Genomic DNA, 20,974 nt, shown 5'->3' with positions numbered 1-20,974 from the left:
ACAAGACCACACAGTGAGACAAAAACAACCAAACACAGTAGTTGTTAAACCTACTTGTACATTCATCTACTGCATTCAAAATCATTTAGAATAAATTACGTTGAATGAAAAAAAAAATCCCATGCGCGGATCCAGCGGGTGGGGATGGGGGTTAAGGGGTCCGGACTACCCCCTTCCGGAATTTTCTTATTTGTTTAGTAAAGTAAGAAAAAAAAATATCTGAACCGTCCCCCATTTTAGAAAACACGGACCCCTAGAAAACAAGGACACCTAGTAAAATGGTAAGAAAAGTCACTTGCCTCCCCACCCCCCGAAATAGGTTTTTGCTTTTAGACAAGTTTAGGGTTGGGGGTTATAGTAGGTATAAACCAAACCCCCATCTCTGGAAAAAAATTCTGTATCCGCGGATGTATCCTCCTCCAAAAAGAACTGTTTTGATCGAATGGCCTTTGTGCAAGCAAGAAAACGGGTCACTTTTTTAATACTTTCGGTTATAAATAGAATATCCATAACTGATATTTGTAATGATTTTATTTATTGTTTACAGAAAATGAGGACATCTTTTCTTTTGGCCTTATTCCTTTTATATCTACCTCAAGAAATAACAAGTTCTACCACCACAGATGCATTAACAACCGAATCTATAACTACTGAAGGCGTGACAACGTTGACAGTTACATCTGAAGCTGCAACCACAGCTGAAACACTGAATGTTACAACGGCAGATGCAACAACAACTGAGGCTGAAACAACAACTGACGCTGATACCACAACTGAAGCTGCAACAACTGAAGCTGGAACAACAACTGAAGCAGTTACCACGTCTGAGGCAGTGACCACAACTCAAGCTGAAACAACAACTGAAGCAGTTACCACAACCCAAACTGTTACTACAGAAGCTGCAACAACAGCTGAAGCAGCATCAACGACTGAAACAGTTACCAATATTCAAGCAACAACAACTGAAACTGCGACCACAAATGAAGCAGTTACCACAACTCAAGTAATAACAACTGAATCTGCAACAACAACAATTGCAGAAACAACAACTGAAACAGTTACCGCTACTCAAGCTGCAACAACTCAAGCTGCAACAACTGAGACTGAAACAACAACTGAAGCAGTTACCACAACTCAAGCTATAACAACGGAACCTGTATCAACAACAGAGACAATAACTTCGACTGACACTGTTACCACAACTCAAGCTGCAACAACTGCAACTGCAACAACAACTGATGCAGAAACCACAACTGAAACAGCTACTACTACTCAAAGTGCAACAACTGAAAGTGAAACAACAACTGAAGGAATTACCACAACCCAAGCTCCTACAACGGAACATGCCACAACAACTGATGAAGTAACGACGACTGATGCTGTTACCACAACTGCAACAACAACTGAAGCAGCAACTACAACTGAAACAGCTACTACTACTCAATTTTTAACAACCGAACCTGCAACAACTACCCAGGAAGTGACGACAATTCAACCTCTTACAACAGAAACTGCAACAACAACTGAGACAGTAACTACGACTGATGCTGTTACCACAACTCAAGCTGCAACAACTGAAACTGCAACAACAACCGATGCAGAAACCACAACTGAAAGAGCTACTACTACTCAAAGTGCAACAACTGAAGGAATTACCACAACCCAAGCTCCTACAACGGAACCTGCCACAACAACTTATGCAGTAACGACAACTGACGCTGTTACCACAACTGAAACTGCAACAACAACTGAAGCAGCAACTACTACTGAAACAGCTACTACTACTCAATCTGTAACAACCAAACCTGCAACAACTACCCAGGAAGTGACGACAACTCAACCTCTTACAACAGAAACTGCAACAACAACTGAGACAATAACTACGACTGATGCTGTTACCACAACTCAAGCTGCAACAACTGAAACTGCAACAACAACCGATGCAGAAACCACAACTGAAACAGCTACTACTACTACTCAAAGTGCAACAACTGAAAGTGAAACAACAACTGAAGGAATTACCACAACCCAAGCTCCTACAACGGAACGTGCCACAACAACTTATGCATTAACGACGACTGATGCTGTTACCACAACTGAAACTGCAACAACAACTGAAGCAGCAACTACAACTGAAACAGCTACTACTACTCAATCTGTAACAACCGAACCTGCAACAACTACCCAAGAAGTGACGACAACTCAACCTCTTACAACAGAAACTGCAACAACAACTGATGCAGTAACGACGACTGACGCTGTTACCACAACTGAAACTGCAACAACAACTGAAGCAGCAACTACTACTGAAACAGCTACTACTACTCAATCTGTAACAACCGAACCTGCAACAACTACCCAGGAAGTGACGACAACTCAACCTCTTACGACAGAATCTGCAACAACAACTGAGACAATAACTACGACTGATGCTGTTACCACAACTCAAGCTGCAACAACTGAAACTGCAACAACAACCGATGCAGAAACCACAACTGAAACAGCTACAACTACTCAAAGTGCAACAACTGAAAGTGAAACAACAACTGAAGGAATTACCACAACCCAAGCTCCTACAACGGAACGTGCCACAACAACTTATGCATTAACGACGACTGATGCTGTTACCACAACTGAAGCTGCAACAACAACTGAAGCAGCAACTACAACTGAAACAGCTACTACTACTCAATCTGTAACAACCGAACCTGCAACAACTACCCAAGAAGTGACGACAACTCAACCTCTTACAACAGAAACTGCAACAACAACTGATGCAGTAACGACGACTGACGCTGTAACCACAACTCAATCTGCAACAACCGAAGCTGCAACTGATGCAGCGACCACAACTGAAAAAGTTACTACTACTCAAGCTGAAACAACTGAACCTGTAACAACAACTGAGGGAATTACCACTACTCAGACTGCAACAACAACTAATGCAGCAACCACGATGGAAACAGCCACTACTACTCAACCTGCAACAACAGAACCTGCTACAACTGAAGCCGTAACTACTACTGACGCTGTTACAACAACTGAACCTGCAACAACTGATGCAGCAACCACATCTGAAACAGTTACTACTACTCAAGCTGCAACAACAACTGAACCTAAAAAAACAACTGAAGCCGTAACTACTACTGACGCTCTTACAACACAACCTGCAACAACTGAAGCTGCAACAACAACTGAAGCTGCAACAACAACTGAAGCTGCAACAACAACTGATGCAGCAACAACTGAAACAGCTACTAATACTCAAGCTGCAACAACTGAACCTGCTACAACAACTGAAGGAATTACCACAACTCAACCTCCTTCAACAGAAACTGCAACAACAACTGATGCTTTAACGACGATTGACGCTGTTACCACAACTGAAACTGCAACAACAACTGAAGTCGCAACTACGACTGAAACAGCTACTACTACTCAAGCTGTAAATACTGAAACTGTAACAACTACACAGGCAGTAACGACAACCCAACCTCTTACAACAGAAACTGCAACAACAACTGAGACAGTAACTACGACTGATGCTGTTATTATATCTCAAGCTGCAACAACTGAATCTGCAACAACAACTGATGCAGAAACCACAACTGATACAGCTACTACTACTCGAGCTGCAACAACTGAACCTGCAACAACAACTACACAGGAAGTGACGACAACTCAAGCTCCTACAACAGAACCTGCAACAACAACTGATGCAGTAACGACGACTGACGCTGTTACCACAACTGAAACTGCAACAACAACTGAAGCAGCAACTACTACTGAAACAGCTACTACTACTCAATCTGTAACAACCGAACCTGCAACAACTACCCAGAAAGTGACGACAACTCAACCTCTTACAACAGAAACTGCAACAACAACTGAGACAATAACTACGACTGATGCTGTTACCACAACTCAAGCTGCAACAACTGAACCTGCAAAAACAACTGAAAGAATTACCACAACCCAAGCTCCTACAACAGAACCTGCAACGACAACTGATGCAGTAACGACAACTGACGCTGTTACCACAACTGAAGCTGCAACAACAACTGAAGCCGCAACTACGACTGAAACAACTACTACTACTCAAGCTGTAACGACTGAACCTGTAACAACTACACAGGAAGTGACGACAACTCAAGCTACTACAACAGAATCTGCAACAACAACTGAGGCAATAACATCGACTGATAGTGCTACCACATCTCAAGCTGCAACAACTGAACCTGCAACAACTGAAGGAATTACCACACCTCAAGCTGCAACAACAACTGATGCAGCAACCACGACGGAAACAGCCACTACTACTCAATCTGCAACAACAGACCCTGCTACAACAACAACTGATGCAGCAAGCACGACGGAAACAGCTACAACTACTCAACCTGCAACAACAGAACGTGCTACAACAACTGAAGTTGTAACTACTACTGACGCTATTACAACAACTCAACCTGCAACAACTGAAGCTGCAACTGATGCAGCAACCACAACTGAAACAGTTACTACTAATCAAGCTGCAACAACTGAACCTGCAACAACAACTGAAGGAATAACCACACCTCAGGTTGCAACAACAACTGATGCAGCAACCACGACGGAAACAGCCACTTCTACTCAATCTGCAACAACAGAAACTGCTACAACAACTGCAGTAATAACTACGACTGATGCTGTTACTACAACTCAAGCTGCAACAACAACTGATGTAGAAACCACAACTGAAACAGCTACTACTACTCAATCTGGAACAACTGAAAGTGAAACAACAACTGAAGGAATTACCACAACTCAAGCTCCTACAACAGAACCTGCAACAACAACTGACGCAGTAACGCCGACTGACGCTGTTACCACAAATGAAGCTGCAACAACAACTGAAGCAGCAACTATGACTGAAACAGTTACTACTGCTCAAGCTGTAACAACTGAACCTGCAACAACTACACAGGAAATGACGACAACTCAAGTTACTACAACAGATTCTGCAACAACAACTGAGGCAGTAACATCGACTGATAGTGCTACCACATCTCAAGCTGCAACAACTGAACCTGCAACAACTAAAGGAATTACCACGACTCAAGCTGCAACAACAACTGATGCAGCAATCACGACGGAAACAGCCACTTCTACTCAATCTGCAACAACAGAACCTGCTACAACAACTGAAGTCGTAACTTCTACTGACGCTGTTACATCAAATCAACCTGCAACAACTGAAGCTGCAACTGATGCATCAACCACAGCTGAAACAGTTACTACTACTCAAGCTGCAACAAATCAAGCTGCAACAACAACTGAGGGAATTACCACAACCACAACTCTGGCTGCAACAACAACTGATGCAGCAACCACGACGGAAACAGCCTCTACTACTCAATCTGCAACAACAGAAGCTGCTACAACAACTGAAGTAATAACTACTACTGATGTTGTTACTACAACTCAAGCTGCAACAACTGAACCTGCGACAACAACTGAAGGAATAACCACAACTCAGGCTCAGACTGAAACAGTAACTGCTACTCAACCTGCAACAACAGAATCTACTACAACAACAACTGATGCAGTAACCACGACGGAAACAGCCACTACTACAACAACTCAAGTAATAACAACTGAATCTGCAACAACAACAATTGCAGAAACAACAACTGAAACAGTTACCGCTACTCAAGCTGCAACAACTCAAGCTGCAACAACTCAGACTGAAACAACAACTGAAGCAGTTACCACAACTCAAGCTATAACAACAGAACCTGTATCAACAACAGAGACAATAACTTCGACTGACACTGTTACCACAACTCAAGCTGCAACAACTGAAACTGCAACATTAACTGATACAGCAACCACAACTGAAATAGGTACTACTACTCAAAGTGCAACAACTGAAAGTGAAACAACAACTGAAGGAATTACCACAACCCAACCTTCTACAACAGAACCTGCAACAACAACTGATGCAGTAACGACGACTGACGCTGTTACCACAACTGAGGCTGCAACAACAACTGAAGCAGCAACTACAACTGAAACAGTTACTATTACTCAAGCTGTAACAACTGAACCTACAACAACTTCACAGGCAGTGACGACAACTCAACCTCTTACAACAGAAACTGCAACAACAACTGAGACAGTAACTACGACTGATGCTGTTACCACAACTCAAGCTGCAACAACTGAAACTGCAACAACCGATGCAGAAACCACAACTGAAACAGCTACTACTACTCAAAGTGCAACAACTGAAAGTGAAACAACAACTGAAGGAATTACCACAACACAACCTCCTACAACCATAACTGCAACAACATTTGAGGTAGTCACAACGACTAGTATGTCAACCGAAGCTGCAACAACAACTGAAACGTTAACAAATACTCAAGCTGTAACAACTGAATCTGCAACCACTATGCAAGCGGCAACAACAACTGAAACTGTTACAACAACTGAATCTGCAACAACAACACAGACTGTAACAATGACTAATGCTGCAACTGATGCTGCAACAACAATGCAAACTGCAACCACTACTCAAGCTGCTACAACATCTGAAGCTGCAACAACTTCTGAAGCATTAACCTCTCCTCAGCCTGCTACAACAACTGAAGCAGTAACTACTTCTGAACCTGCTAAAACAACTGAGGCTGTAACAACAACTGAGGCTGCAATAACAACAGAAGCACTTACTACCACCGAGGCTCCAAAAGTGTCAACTACTGAGGCGGCAAAAAGTACTACTGAAGCAGTTACAAATGTAAACGGTAAACGAAACAGGTTTTAATATATTCATATTTGTTTATTCCTTACTATATATTGTCATGTATTGCTTTTTCTAGTTCTCTCTTCATGCGTTATATAATGAAACAAAAGTAATACTTATAAATTTATACATAAATTTCAACAATTTTTCACAGAACCTTTGCCATTCGGATCTGCCGAATCAGACTTTATTCTGACTGGGGATGACAGAATTGGCCAGACTTTGTCTGCTCCTACAGGAGTTTTCGTTGGTGATGGCACAGCGGGAATATTTACCTCCGTACAGGTTGCGTTTTTTTTCAAATTCACATATCCCTTTATTGATGAACAAAAGTGATTATGATATAGTGCTAAATGAATAAGGAGACATCTGGATGATGGCAATAATTGAAGTAGAATACAAGTTTTGTACATTTTATCGATTTCTTTTTTAGATTGGAACGAACGGAATAATAGGATTAGGTGAAAGATACAACAGCATCTCTGTTCGGGATCTTTCTTCCTCTAGAACAAGTAGGCGGAAAATCCTATGTCCATATTGGGCCGATCTGATAGGGAACTCAAACATGAATGTAGAGGATGGGAAAGTTTACTACAGAGGTTACAACAAGTAAGGACAGATACATTTGATGATTCATCAATACAGAGTAAATCTATAATGAAGATAAAAATTATTATGCTACAGAAATGAAATACCATAATTACAAGTATATTCGTAGGTTAATTAGATTAAATGTTGTGTTTAATTACAGAGGTGGTAACAATGACCAGAAAATACTTGACAGAGCTAACAACATCGTGAAAACTTATTTCAAAGATTATCCGAACTTTGATTCGATCTGGGTGGTCAAAGCGACCTGGTACAAGATGAATATATACGGTGATCAATCAAAAGTAAGTTCAAGATAATCAAGTTTGATACTTCAAAGGTTAATCTACGTCACTGATAAACAAACTGTGTTTGCTGAACACAATTTAATTCATAATCAACAATAATATAAAATTTTAATTTATATTCTTTTTTTTCATGCAAACAATTCGTTTTCTCCATTTTCTTTTATAAGAGAAAGCTTAAAAAAGCTGTTGTAAAAATACATAGTTAAGAATAACATAAGAATATACGGTCGGAAACGCTATAGATATCAATTACTGCTTAAACAATTGGGTTTGATCTGATTACATCTGAAAGTACATTAATATTTGAATAATAGACATGCTAAACCTGAAAACCTACTACGGTTCAAAATAGAAGGCCAAATGTGAATTTAAAGTTTTCGCAAACAAAAGGACAGACAGAACAAAATGATAACTACGGGCAAAATAAAAATGGATTAAATTTGTTCTAAAATTGAAAATGAATCAAACTTAAGATAAAGATTGAAATTTACAAGTATTTCTTTTTACAGAAATTAACTTTCCAATGTCTTTTGATCACGGACGGGGAAAATACTTTTGTAGTATTCAACTATATGGATGTAGATATTATCCCTAAAAATAACCTGAAGATTTCTATTGGATACCGTTACAAAGGGTTTTACGTTAGCAATTCCTACAGCAACCAAGATGGAGCTTTCAGAATGAGTTCGATCCAAGGAAATACTGGTAATATGGTGTACACATGTGTAAAATACTAGTAATTCTGTATATCATCATTTTTTTTTCGTTTGACACAATTGATTTATCAATTATAAATGAAAATATTTTGATGAAAATTTAATGGAAAAGAGGGATATAAATCTAAGGATAAGTATCTATTTTTCTAGAACTGAATGGTTTCTGGATTTACAAGATGACAAGTCTGGTGACCTTAAATCCAGAGGAGAAAAAATGCTTTAACTGGTACATAGAAAACAAGCTGAGGGGAGTGGACACACGTCTCAAACGTCTGAGGTGGTGGAGTAGGTTACAGTGTCCATGTAACAGTCGTCTGCTGAGATTATCTCCCCGGTTTAGGGTCAATAGAGTTGACCTACAGAACAACCTCATCTGCTACGCTTCAATGACTGCTCCTGAAAGTGCTGTAAGTTACATTTAAGTGAAGTGGTACGATACAAAAATGTTATTTGTTTAAATTTATTGGTATATATAAAAATGCTCTGCATTGTATAAGAATGCTAAACATAATGACTTTAGAACAGCTGATATTTTGGTTTGAGACTATTCTTATACAATACCGATTCAGTAGATGTTAAATAGACATGCAAAAATGATACTTTTTTGGAATATATAAACATGCTATTACATGTACTTGTATATAGAAAAAATCCATTTACAAAGCATTTTCTGAAGCTATTTTTTAAATCTACTATGCTATTTGAAACATGCATTAAAATGTTTTAAAATAGAATCCATGGTACAATATTCTGTTTACATACTTTCTGTAGGAATGCTGCTACTCCATGAATTGGCGTGGAAGACCCCGTGGCGCCCGCACAAACGCCATTCCATATGCCGGTAGTCTACTGGAATACAGTCCATTTTTCAGAACAAGACTGTATTATATCAATGATTTTGATGCCAAGGAAACCTGCTGTAATTCTGGGCACTGTAACTGGTACTACGAAGTCAGACCCAGAACTAGATGTTTCCGCAGATCACGATTTAGGCCTGGTAAGTACTCTGCAATTATAAGCAACTGGTCTATTTTCGAATAGACAGGTATAAGTTTCCTATCCCTTTTTCTATGCGGAAGCACCTGAAATATAGCATTTTATTTTTGTTTATATGATTTACTTCAAAACAAATTGGATTATCAATATACTGTAAATCATTGTTTATTCTTGAGGACTTTATTTTTGCGCAATTGAGAAAGTCTGCTCGCAAAAATTACTTTCTCGCGTATAGTTCTACTGTAGAAATTATATACAGCAATAATCAACATTCGTGAAATTTTTTTTAATAAAAACCGAACAACAATCTCGAGAAAAGAAGGTGTCGCGAAAAGTCAGTGATCTAAAGTATATGCAAGAATTTATATACATTATTTCTTACTCTTCTTTCATAGCTCGGTTTTTCGGTGACCCCCATATTGCAACATTGGACGGCGGTCAATACACATTCAACGGCTATGGTGAATACACCATGATGAAGTTTGACGTAGGGGGTGCTCAGTTTGAACTCCAGGGGCGGACTGATCTTGCCCTCTCTGCTAATGGAACTAAAATCAACGCCACAATTTTCAGTGCGTTTGCAGCCAAAGACCAGTCCAATGCATCTTTCCAGGTGGAACTGTCTAGAAACAGAAATAGTCAGTATTACAGTAAATCAAATAATCATGTTCATGGAGGTTTTGAAAATTCATACTTAAATCATTATGAAAATTTTATTTACAGAAATGTATATTCGTGGAAATGGACGCGACCTGACAATTGAATTCGACAATGATCCAGAATTCTCTTTTCTTACGGAGGATATTTCTATTTCGAGAGAAAACGAAACTGTTACGGTTACATTTTTACAAAGCTGTACGTATTCATCTGATTCTATAACGTTTAATTCAACCAAGAAAAAAAAAAGTTTTTTTTTATATTATTTATCATGTTTATATACTTGTGGTTTTAGCTGTGTCAGTAACGATCAGTAAGGGTGTCGGATTTCTGACCTGTGAGAGCGTGGTTAGCGAGGAATACAAGGGAAACGTTAGTGGTCTAATGGGAAACTTTGATGGGGATAAAAACAACGACTTCATATTGCCAAACGGCACCTTACTTACAGGGGACAAAGTAAACACAGAGAGAAATATCTACAATAATTTCGGACAAATGTGTAAGTTATAAACTTTATCATATAAAACCTTAATGAGGTTAATGCATATATGAACCTTGATCCACTGAGTTAGTCAAGAGACCAGTCGTTACTTTTTTGTTCATCGTCCTGGAGCGGTCGTTCACGTTTTGAAAAATTTGATAATTGATGGGAATTGTTTTTATCTTTGAGAACGTTCTTTCTCCTCAAAATCTAGCTAGAGAAACTGTTGACGTGATATTAGCAGCAAGTCTCTCTACCAAAGTTGTGATATTTATAACTACTGGATGTAGATTCAGTTGGTCGTATGTTGCAAGTTTCTTAATTATTCAGATCTTTTTGAGTCCTGGACTTCACAGACAAACTGTTTGCCTGTTTGTAATAAAAATTAAACACCTACCAAATTTGTGTGTTTGAAATCAACAACACTTCTGTTAAGGTTTTATGTCCCACTGTAGGTCTAAGTTTGATAAATATTAAAAATGCATAAAATTTTAAAATCCTTGCCTCTAATATGGAAACCTATCAGACAAACTGTCAAAATGATTTAATAATAATAAGAAATAGACTAAAGCAGAGTAAAAACAATTCCCAAACTTTGTTTAGAGAACATAATAAACAGCAAGCCCTCTATCAGTGAAATTCATAACACAGGAATAATGCTTATCGCATATTGAAAATGCATGTTTAACAAATTATTATAGTCTTGAAATCTTGTAATCTTGTTTAATCCTGTTTTCGTGATTATATTAACCAATAAATCCTCTATTTAGTTTTCAAAAATTCGTTTCCTTGAGTCTTGGATTGTTGCCTCAAACCGATCCCTCGAAAATCAAATCATTCCATTTTAGTGAACATGTTCGTATTACAGGGAGTGTTAGTGAGAGTACTTCACTGTTTCATTATGACATCGGATACTCACAATCAGATTTCTCACATCCCGACTTTGTCCCATTCTTCATTGACGAATTTTCTGAGGAGGAACGAAATGCGTCCATTACTGCTTGTGGTGGTGCATCGGCCACACAGGCTTGTATATTTGACTTCCTGGCAACGAAGGACCAAAACCTAGCAATATCCTCAGGTGGTGAACAGACTTCATTCGAGACCGAGAGTGCAACTGCAGGTAACGAAAAACGAACTTGTTTATTACAACAATAATTGGACCTTTCGAAATATGCTTGATGATTTCCCTTTTTCTCACAATAACGTTAGCTCTGATACATATATTCTTTTGGTTAAAAAGGAATCTAATGTATTTTGTTTGTCAGATAATGAAACTCCAGATATAGAATTAGAAGGTGGCGATCAAATTTTGGCGGAGGTGAATCGATCTGTAGAAATTAAGTTCAATGCTTCAGACGACGGGACATACACTTATCAAGTTCTCCAGGAGCCAGGCTCTGGGTTCAGCCTTAACACCAGCTCCGGCATAGCAACATGGACGCCAACTGACACTAGTGTTGTTAACATAAGGTAGACATATTGTGCATGATATGTGCAATACTGTTTCTCCATATATTTCATCTATTAGGGTGATTCACCAAATTTTTTAAAGTCTTAACTGGGGAAGAAAAACGTCACTTGGTACTCTTGCGAAATAAAAACTAATTGGATGTTTCATCCTTTTTTGACAGAGAGAAATATCTAAGTATGAGAAGTTAATGAGTTTAATATTGGTAAATGCATCATGATTTTTCTTCTTTGTATTGCTTGATCTGAGTAAAATTCATCTTTTTTAAGCGTGACTGTGGTTGATGATAAGAATGTTGCAGCCTCTCCGGTAGATGTCGCTATTGTATTATGTAGTGGTTGTAACAACCATGGAACGTGTAACTACAATAGTACCAGAACCAGTTCTAGCAGCATGTTTAATCTTGCTGTCTGTGTGTGTGACACGGGATACGATGGTAATATAGTGAAAGTCTAATCAAATAGGCATTGCATAATTAATGTTCATTGACTCTTTGACGAGGGAGATAACTGTCATGGAGTTGAACGACTAACATCCCTTTATAAAATTGGTATACTTTTTGATAATAAATTACATTTCTTTTGGGAAATTATAAGCATTAAAGCAAAATTTTGTAAGAGTGAAGAGATGGATGAAATCGGTTGAAATACATATAATGCTAATGTTATCATAATAAATGTATTAATAAAGCGCTTTAAAGGTGAAATAAACCAAGTGAGATATAGAAGCCGCCTTAAAATTGAAATGTTATAATGATAACCATTTCAATAAATGAAAATTTAAACATATTTTAAATGATGAATTATCACTCAACTGATAAGTTGCTATGAAACTTGCCACGATAGATTTTTTTTTTAGATTGGGCTATTTTTGATAGAGATGTACAATTTATTCTAAGGTGATGATTGTGAGAATGATGAAGATGCCTGCCTTCAGAGTCCATGTGCTCTGGACAGAAACTGTACTGACTTGACCCCTCAGGAAGAAGTAGCTCTGGGTCGAGGCTACAATTGTACAGACTGTCCTACCGGTTATCAGGATGTGGACAATAAATGTGAAGGTACAAACCGTAGATTTTAATTGGAAATGGTTTTTATTCAAGCTTTTTTTGCATTTTGGTAATATCTTCTGCATTTAATCAAAATCATAACTGTATGTATTTACTAACAACAATTTAAAAATATTTTAAAGACTTAGTTGAAAAAGAATAGCTCTATATAAAGATATGGAAAACTGAATTAAATGATAGCTTGAACATGTATTTTTCCCCTCACTAAATGATACACTGTACTTATTGGCTTGTTTTCTTATTAGTGGATCTGTTGGGTAATATGCTGATCACCCAGCCTCCGTAAAACAACCAAACCTTTTTTTTTTTAATTCCTTCAGTATCGATGCTGATTTGTACGAGGAAGTGTACAATTATTCTGTCATCTTGAAACCTCTTTTTGTTCGGTGTACGTCAACCATTTCGAACAAATTAATTACCCTGCAGAATTCTTCCAATTTCATCTTTAACCTTTTATGTCCTTTGTACTTGGTACTAAAGAATAAAGAGAAAATAAACGTGCCATTATAGTTTTCTATTTCTATTCATAGAACTATCCAAGGTAAATAAACATGACCAAAATAATAGCCATGAAGGATATAATCTTCCATATATCGTGTTTCATACGTATGACATGTTCTTTTGGCATGTTTTGTCAACCCGTTCTACTTCTTGGCTAAGGTTTACTTTTTAAGAGTGAACATATGGATGAAGAATGTTTATACATTTTTGCTACAGTTGATATAATATGATAATTTATCTTTGCAGATATCAATGAGTGTAACACTACAAATCCTTGTGACTCCGTGACACAGCAATGTGAAAACACCGAGGGAAGCTACCTGTGTAATTGTAAAGATGGCTACTGGAAAGTCGGTCAGACATGTCAAGGTGCGGAAATGGACAGACATCTATCGTTTGTAACCATTCTTGCTTAAAAAGAAACAAAATGACACAATAAACATGGATTAGTGATCTCTACATTTTAAACATTGAAGTTTTTTTTTATTAAAGATAAATAGTTACGGCTAATAATTTTGGAGTTCAAGCATCTTTTTAATTAAAAACAATCTTGTTCAAATGATAAAAATATGCATTTAGAAGTCAGTATGGTCAGTGTGCAACTTAAGAATATAAAGGGGTGAAAAGTTAACCAATATTTACATTAATTGATTGTGTTTGTCGCAACATTCGTTTTGTGGACCCGAGAACCAAACTGCTTGAGGCTGAAGCCATCAATTTCAATATTCTGTCATGGTCTTTTTTGTAATGAACATCGTTTAATAAAATGATATTTAGGAAATACTTGTTTTTTAATTAATGTACAGTCCATATCCTGTATTTTACCAAAATCCAACGTATCTGGAAAACATTGTAACCTTTTACATTGTACATGGTTCTAAAGAGGCATACAGATATGCAGACAGATGCTGGGAGTACTGATATTTTCATGACTTCTTGTCATAGTAGATATTGTTATATAAAACCCAAATATCCAACGATAAAAATCTTTGAATAAACTTCTTAAATAAAGTCCTGTTCGGTCACATTGCTTCCATTGACCTTGAATATTTTACATCTTCAGATATTGATGAATGCACAGAAAGTACATCTGGCTGTGAGCAGATTTGTAAAAACTCCCCTGGATCATTTAGCTGTTCCTGTGTAGTGGGGCATACCCTCAACAGTGACAACAAAACATGTACCAGACTAGGTATACCGCTTCTTTCCTGCAATTTAGGGAAAAAAGGCAACAGTAAAAATGTTTCGAATTCACACCTGTTTTCAACTTTGCATTGATTAACAAAATTCAGTAAATCCTTACAAATACAGCGTATTCTTAAAATTAAGTAATAATCTTTGAAATATCAGCGTCTGATTGTGTTTCATGTTTCTCTTAGGAACAGACATTTGTGCTACCTTTAATCTGAGTTGTGAATACACATGCGATAACTCCACTGGAACCTTTTCCTGTATATGTCCTAGGGGGTACCAACTAGAGACAAATGAACAAAACTGTACAGGTATGAAACTATTAAATGACGATTTCTTTTGATGAAATATAAAGTAAGTAATACATTACTTGGTCAGTCATGAATGAATTACGTCTAAGTGATAGATGTATGAAAAATTTCAATCACATTGAAACCCGTCATGAAATTGAAACAAGTAACGACAAATAACCAGTAAAAAACTAAATTATGAGTATCGAAAGAAAACGCATGTTCCTTGAAATATTTATCCATAACTATGCGACAACATTTCAAGTATAACAATCTCACTTCCTAGATAATGATTAGCTTCAGGAAAACAGAATAGGTAATATTATTGTATGAATGATTGTTGTTTTTGATGATTGTGTATGGCATGGTTAACTGTAGAATTGATTATTTGATAATTGCATTGTGTATGGCATGGTTAAATGTGAAACCAATTAATGCTTTTAGTCATTGGTAATTAACAAAGATGTTTTTGGGGGTTGTGTATCGTTTGGGTATTTTATTTTATCGTTAGTTTTCTTTTATGTAAGAGAGAGTTATCTGAAAAATAGCGATGGAGTAGTTTTAAATATTGATTCAAGAAAGTTCTACAACCTTACTGTGTCAAATACAAAATTTTATCATTATCTTAGATATTGATGAATGTGAAAGCGATGTCTGTTGTCAAGAATGTGACAACTCTGTTGGATCCTTCACGTGTTCCTGTCTTGCTGGCTACACACTAAATTCAGACAAAACATCATGTTCACGTAAGACGGATTTTAATTATTAAAAAAATGTTATTGTTTATTTTACTACGTCCCTTTGATTTTGTCAATCTGTGTTTGACTCATAAATCGGAATGACTTTGTATTTGGACTTTCTATCAATATTTTAGCGTGCATTCCACCAAATTATGGCGACAACTGTACCCAGGTGTGCCAGTGTGGAGCGGGGGTAGACAGGTGTGACCCAGTTACTGGTTGTGTCTGTTTGTCCGGATGGACGGGAACTAAGTGTGATAAGGATATAGATGAGTGTACAGTAAATCCGTTAATCTGTGGTACAGACAAGGAATGTCAGAATCTTCAGGGATCCTACACGTGTAACTGTAGGGAAGGATATGTCAAAAATGGAACAAACTGCATTGGTATGTACATGTACCTAACAGCTCAAAGATTTACTGATACACTGCTTAATTTTCATATTGATTTACACTGGTCTTCAATTGAAAAGTATTATGATAAATGCGTATTTTGTGATGTTTCATTTTGCAACTCTTTTCAGACATTGATGAATGTGCCACTTCTGGAACCAATAACTGCACTGCGTCCACGTCTACGTGTAGGAACACTGACGGTAGTTATACATGTCAGTGTACAACAGGCTACATTCAGAAGAACGCGTACGAATGTCAAGGTAAATAGTCTTTCTGGTTTCTTATAGTAGTATTTCTCTTGCACATACCTGTATTTTATCATTAAACACCAATATGGACTGCATTAAATCATAATATACTTGATCAAACTTCGATATATGACTTAAAATATGATTGGAGTGAGCCATACTAATAAATGATACTATCATGTTAAGGACAGTGGTTTGTTTTAATTTATATTTTTTTAATCCACTCTGGAGAAAACTTTTTAGAATTCTTGCTCATTGTTTAATCCTACAGATTTTGATGAGTGCGCTGCTGGTACTGACGGCTGTTCCCAGACATGTACAAATGTTGATGGCGGGTTTAACTGTGGCTGCCAGTTTGGTTTTGCTCTGGGAGATGACAGGAGGACGTGTGAAAGAGGTGAAGCCCTTTTTTATCTTCAGATACTGAAAATGAAACACCATAAAAAGATAAATTATAATATTTGTTATTTGCAAATAGAAAATAAATTTTATATTGCATTCTTCAGTTGCTGACATCTGTTCGCTGTTCCCCTCCCTTAACTGTAGTTACGGTTGCAAGCAAGACCAAAATAACGAAAGCATAGGTTACTGTTTCTGTGAGGCGGGCTATGTTCTTAATGCTCAGGATCAACAGTCCTGTATTGGTAAGTTGGTGGAGCGATATTATTGATCAATAATTGTTATGTGATGACTTGAAGTAATTACTGTATCACCAATATTTTTCAGATGTGAACGAATGTCTAAATTCCACACAGAACAAATGTTCTGTCCCGAACAGGTGTGTCAATATTCCAGGGTCCTATAATTGTACATGTCCAACAGGGTACTCACTAGAAAACGATGGAAGAACATGTACAGGTGATATATATTTGATTTATTTTATTATATTAATTAGTTATTACTAACATTATATTAATTAAGAAAATGAAGTACATAAAATCATAGGGGTTAATAACCGCAAAATTGAATTTTAAAATCTTAAGAAATCACATATTAAAACCGAAAGTAATCAGAGAGCAATCATTTTTATGAATTATTAAAAAATATTATAATTATGCAGTAAGAGTGTAAATTTATTCAACAAATGGAGTGTTCTATCATTTAAAAGAAATAAAGGATTAGAATTGGTGAATCATTTACACGTTTTTTTTTTGTTTTGTTTTTTACATAAATTTGAATTTAACTACAGTATGTGACGGATTTTACTATGGAGATAACTGCGCAACACCTTGTAATTGTGGAGTTGGTGCTTCAAATTGTGACAATGTACTTGGATGTGTATGCAAAACAGGCTGGGCCGGAGCAAAATGTGATGCCGATATTGACGAATGTGCTACTAGTAACCCTTGTACTGGGGCCAATCAAGTGTGTCAGAACACTCTAGGATCATATCAGTGTTTGTGTGGCACCGGATATAATGAAACCTCACCAGGAGTTTGCAAAGGTTAATTAATTAAAAAAATATTGCACTATAACAAAGAACATGTTTCAAATCAATATAAAATATTCGAAATGTTTTCGTATTTAATTATTTATACACAATTTAAACTGTTAGGAAGTTTTATGCCCCTGTAATCGAAGATTCGAGGGCATATAGTTTCTGCTCTGTCCATCTGTCTGTCTGTTTATCCGCAAAAACTTTAACCTAGCCCATAACTTCTGATTGGTGGAGCTATGGTTTTTAAATTTCACAAGTATATTTCTTTGGTTAATGATATTTTTGATCTCTTGACCTTTGAGTTTGACTTGCATTTGAGAAACTTAAACCATCAGCAGCCGTATGGGGCATCATTGTTTCACAACACATCTTTAATATTTAGTCAAGATATTTTTCAAATTTGTTTTAGACATTTAATATTTCTTACATTTCAGATATCAATGAATGCAATACCAATCCATGTAGTCAGACTTGTACAAACACTCCCGGAAGTTATTCCTGTAGTTGTAGGGCGGGATTTAGATTGGTTGAAACAACACAATGTGAGGATTACGACGAATGCTCTGCCCCTGTGAATCCCTGTGATCAAGTATGCGGAAACACTATAGGAAGTTTTAGGTGTTTGTGTAACACAGGGTTCCTTCTGAACACCACGACGAGAACTACATGTTATGGTTAGTACACGACCAGCTTAAGTATTAGACCTTTTAATTTGAAGGTTTTGAATCATGCAGCATAAAAAAAAAAATCCAGTACGCAGTATAAGTATTTTACCTTATTTAACAAGAGTTTTGTGTCGTTGTCTTTTTTAGCAAGAACTTTTTGCACAAATACTACTTTCAACTGTTCACAACGATGTGGAGTCAATGAAGACGGATCAGAATATTGCTTCTGTGACTCTGGGTACAGCTTGAATAGTACAGATGGGGTCTCCTGTGATGGTATATATATCTGTGATATTTTAGATGTATGTATAGTCGTTAAACTTTTTATAAGGACAAAAAGGCAAGAGAAATGCAAGAAAAATTGTCCAAAGCAAGGGATCAAATCGAAGAAGGAGAAAAAAAATCTTTTGTTTGAGGTTAATACCCTGTACAAAGATCTATTGTTACTTTTTTATTTGATACTTAAATGGATAAAACAAACATTAAAGAATTGAAATGCAGTGGAGATGTCAATTATGTAATTTTTATGGCATTTCTAAGCATGCGTTACATACAGAGTTTAGTATTTAGAGAATTTATTGAGAAGTACAGGTAAAGTATCCTGTTGCCTGTAAAATTCCTCTGTTTACACACACGCTTTGAATCATGAAGTGTTCGATAATAAAGCATGCTTATTTGTTTCAGATATTGACGAATGTTCCCCGAATCCATGCAGTGAAAATTGTACCCAGAATGCACCTGGTGCCGGATACTTTTGTTCCTGTGCTCCAGGAAAAAAGCTGGATGTAGACCAGAGAACATGTATTGGTAAGATACACAGGGATCTAGTTTGTCAAAGCAACCCAGAAGTAATGAAAAAAAACCAAATTCCATGTTGTAAAGCATATTTGATCTTTAGATTCAAATACTTTTAAATATCCCAGATAATATTGATAATATTTTTCTTCAAAACTTTAAGTGTCTAAAAGTTTATTCATAATATTTATAATAACAAATTAGAAACGTGTATATTTTAGACTGTGAATTTGGAAAGTATGGCCTCAATTGTGCAACCAATTGTACATGTGACATCCAGAACACTCTTTCCTGTGACAAAGTATCCGGAACCTGCACATGTAAAGCAGGCTGGGAAGGAACCACCTGCTCCAGTGATATAGATGAATGTCAGAATGCAACAATATGTCCAGTCAACTCTGTATGTTCAAACACTAATGGATCCTATTCGTGTATTTGTAAGACCGGATATTCTCTCGTCGGTGGACAATGTGTTCGTAAGTTGAACTAATAAGTAAGAAACCTACCAGATTTATAAATGCTAGTATCAGAATTTTGAAGGGAGTTAGATAGTTGACATCCCCATCAAAGAACATCTGAGATTTAAAACTGACCTTCCTTCATAGATGTTTAAATTTGAAAAAAAAATTGAATCTACTATTTGTATGAAATATGTTATAGCTCTATTTATCAAACTTATTTGTATAGCAATTTTATTAAATATATATATATAACATGTTCGTTTGTAGAGTGTTCGAGCACAACATACGGTCAGAACTGTGCCAGTCAGTGTACGTGTGAGTTCAGTAACACTCAGTCATGTGACAAACAGAATGGAACATGTTACTGCAGTGCTGGATGGCAGGGTATCAACTGTACAGAGGATGTCCCAGAATGCACCAATGATCCCAGTATATGTGGTGATAATTCAACTTGCACTGAGCAAACAGGATCATATCTCTGCACTTGTAATGCAGGCTATGAGAAGGACTCGGGTGGAAATTGCATAGGTACGATAGCGTGATATAATGTAGCAATTGCATGGTCGCACTGAGTTGTATTTTGTCGACGGAAGGGCTTTTGCTGATTACAAACTAAACGATGTTTTACGTTGTGATTACATAGAACAAACGTTTGAAAATATGAATGGTCTGCATCCAAATACCAATGACCCAATTTTGCTTTACCATTGTTGCGAAAAATACAATATGTTCCTTCCGCACAAACGTTAAGAATCCACTATATAGTTTATCAGATTTAAAGTTTCTGAATGTAAAGGAACAAGTGGCATAAATGTTAACGACCTCCTCATAGACCCCAATACTATTCATGGTGCACTGACTATAATTATTTAAAATATTTTTACTCGATTGTTAAAGCACTTTCAACAAATGCAACACTGTAGAAATCATTTATGTCCCAAAATAGGGATATGCAAGGATGAATACTCCAGAATGTTCATTTTCTAGGCCACAGGTATTATTTATTGTTGATGACAGACTTTAAATCCCCGTTGCTTATTCAGTAAAGTTTGTGGGAGAAGGCGTAAAATAGTATTACGATACTTGATACTGTCTGCGTGAACCCGCTGTTTCGAGCATTGTTATGAGTTTTCTTCTTTTCATAAATGGAAGTGTGGGAATATACGTTACTGTAATGATA

At 36.8% G+C, this 20,974-nt stretch overlaps 1 protein-coding gene across 1 annotated transcript in view; it reads left to right on the top strand.

Moving 5' to 3' along the window:
• The first annotated feature begins 550 nt into the window (after nt 1–550).
• LOC133197141 (mucin-4-like) overlaps nt 551–20,974 on the top strand; it is a 32,021-nt gene continuing 11,597 nt past the window's right edge. Inside the window, exons 1-29 of the mRNA XM_061333008.1 lie at nt 551–6,785; nt 6,939–7,069; nt 7,218–7,393; nt 7,536–7,677; nt 8,190–8,385; nt 8,547–8,803; nt 9,168–9,393; nt 9,788–10,030; nt 10,116–10,247; nt 10,345–10,548; nt 11,399–11,653; nt 11,799–12,003; nt 12,271–12,437; nt 12,900–13,061; nt 13,818–13,940; nt 14,635–14,763; nt 14,951–15,073; nt 15,682–15,798; nt 15,927–16,178; nt 16,316–16,447; nt 16,707–16,832; nt 16,942–17,079; nt 17,162–17,293; nt 17,625–17,879; nt 18,308–18,547; nt 18,686–18,814; nt 19,223–19,345; nt 19,555–19,809; nt 20,062–20,322. Coding sequence (XP_061188992.1) covers nt 551–6,785; nt 6,939–7,069; nt 7,218–7,393; nt 7,536–7,677; nt 8,190–8,385; nt 8,547–8,803; nt 9,168–9,393; nt 9,788–10,030; nt 10,116–10,247; nt 10,345–10,548; nt 11,399–11,653; nt 11,799–12,003; nt 12,271–12,437; nt 12,900–13,061; nt 13,818–13,940; nt 14,635–14,763; nt 14,951–15,073; nt 15,682–15,798; nt 15,927–16,178; nt 16,316–16,447; nt 16,707–16,832; nt 16,942–17,079; nt 17,162–17,293; nt 17,625–17,879; nt 18,308–18,547; nt 18,686–18,814; nt 19,223–19,345; nt 19,555–19,809; nt 20,062–20,322 — 11,266 coding nt within the window. The remainder of the gene's footprint in view (nt 6,786–6,938; nt 7,070–7,217; nt 7,394–7,535; nt 7,678–8,189; nt 8,386–8,546; nt 8,804–9,167; nt 9,394–9,787; nt 10,031–10,115; nt 10,248–10,344; nt 10,549–11,398; nt 11,654–11,798; nt 12,004–12,270; nt 12,438–12,899; nt 13,062–13,817; nt 13,941–14,634; nt 14,764–14,950; nt 15,074–15,681; nt 15,799–15,926; nt 16,179–16,315; nt 16,448–16,706; nt 16,833–16,941; nt 17,080–17,161; nt 17,294–17,624; nt 17,880–18,307; nt 18,548–18,685; nt 18,815–19,222; nt 19,346–19,554; nt 19,810–20,061; nt 20,323–20,974) is intronic.

The sequence above is a fragment of the Saccostrea echinata genome, unplaced genomic scaffold, assembly GCF_033153115.1.
Source record: "Saccostrea echinata isolate AGI-Se365-2 ecotype Australia unplaced genomic scaffold, CSIRO_AGI_Sech_v1 ptg000001l, whole genome shotgun sequence".
NCBI classification, from domain to species: domain Eukaryota; kingdom Metazoa; phylum Mollusca; class Bivalvia; order Ostreida; family Ostreidae; genus Saccostrea; species Saccostrea echinata.
Note: the sequence above shows the minus strand (reverse complement) of the source record. Positions and strands in the feature narration are given on the sequence as shown.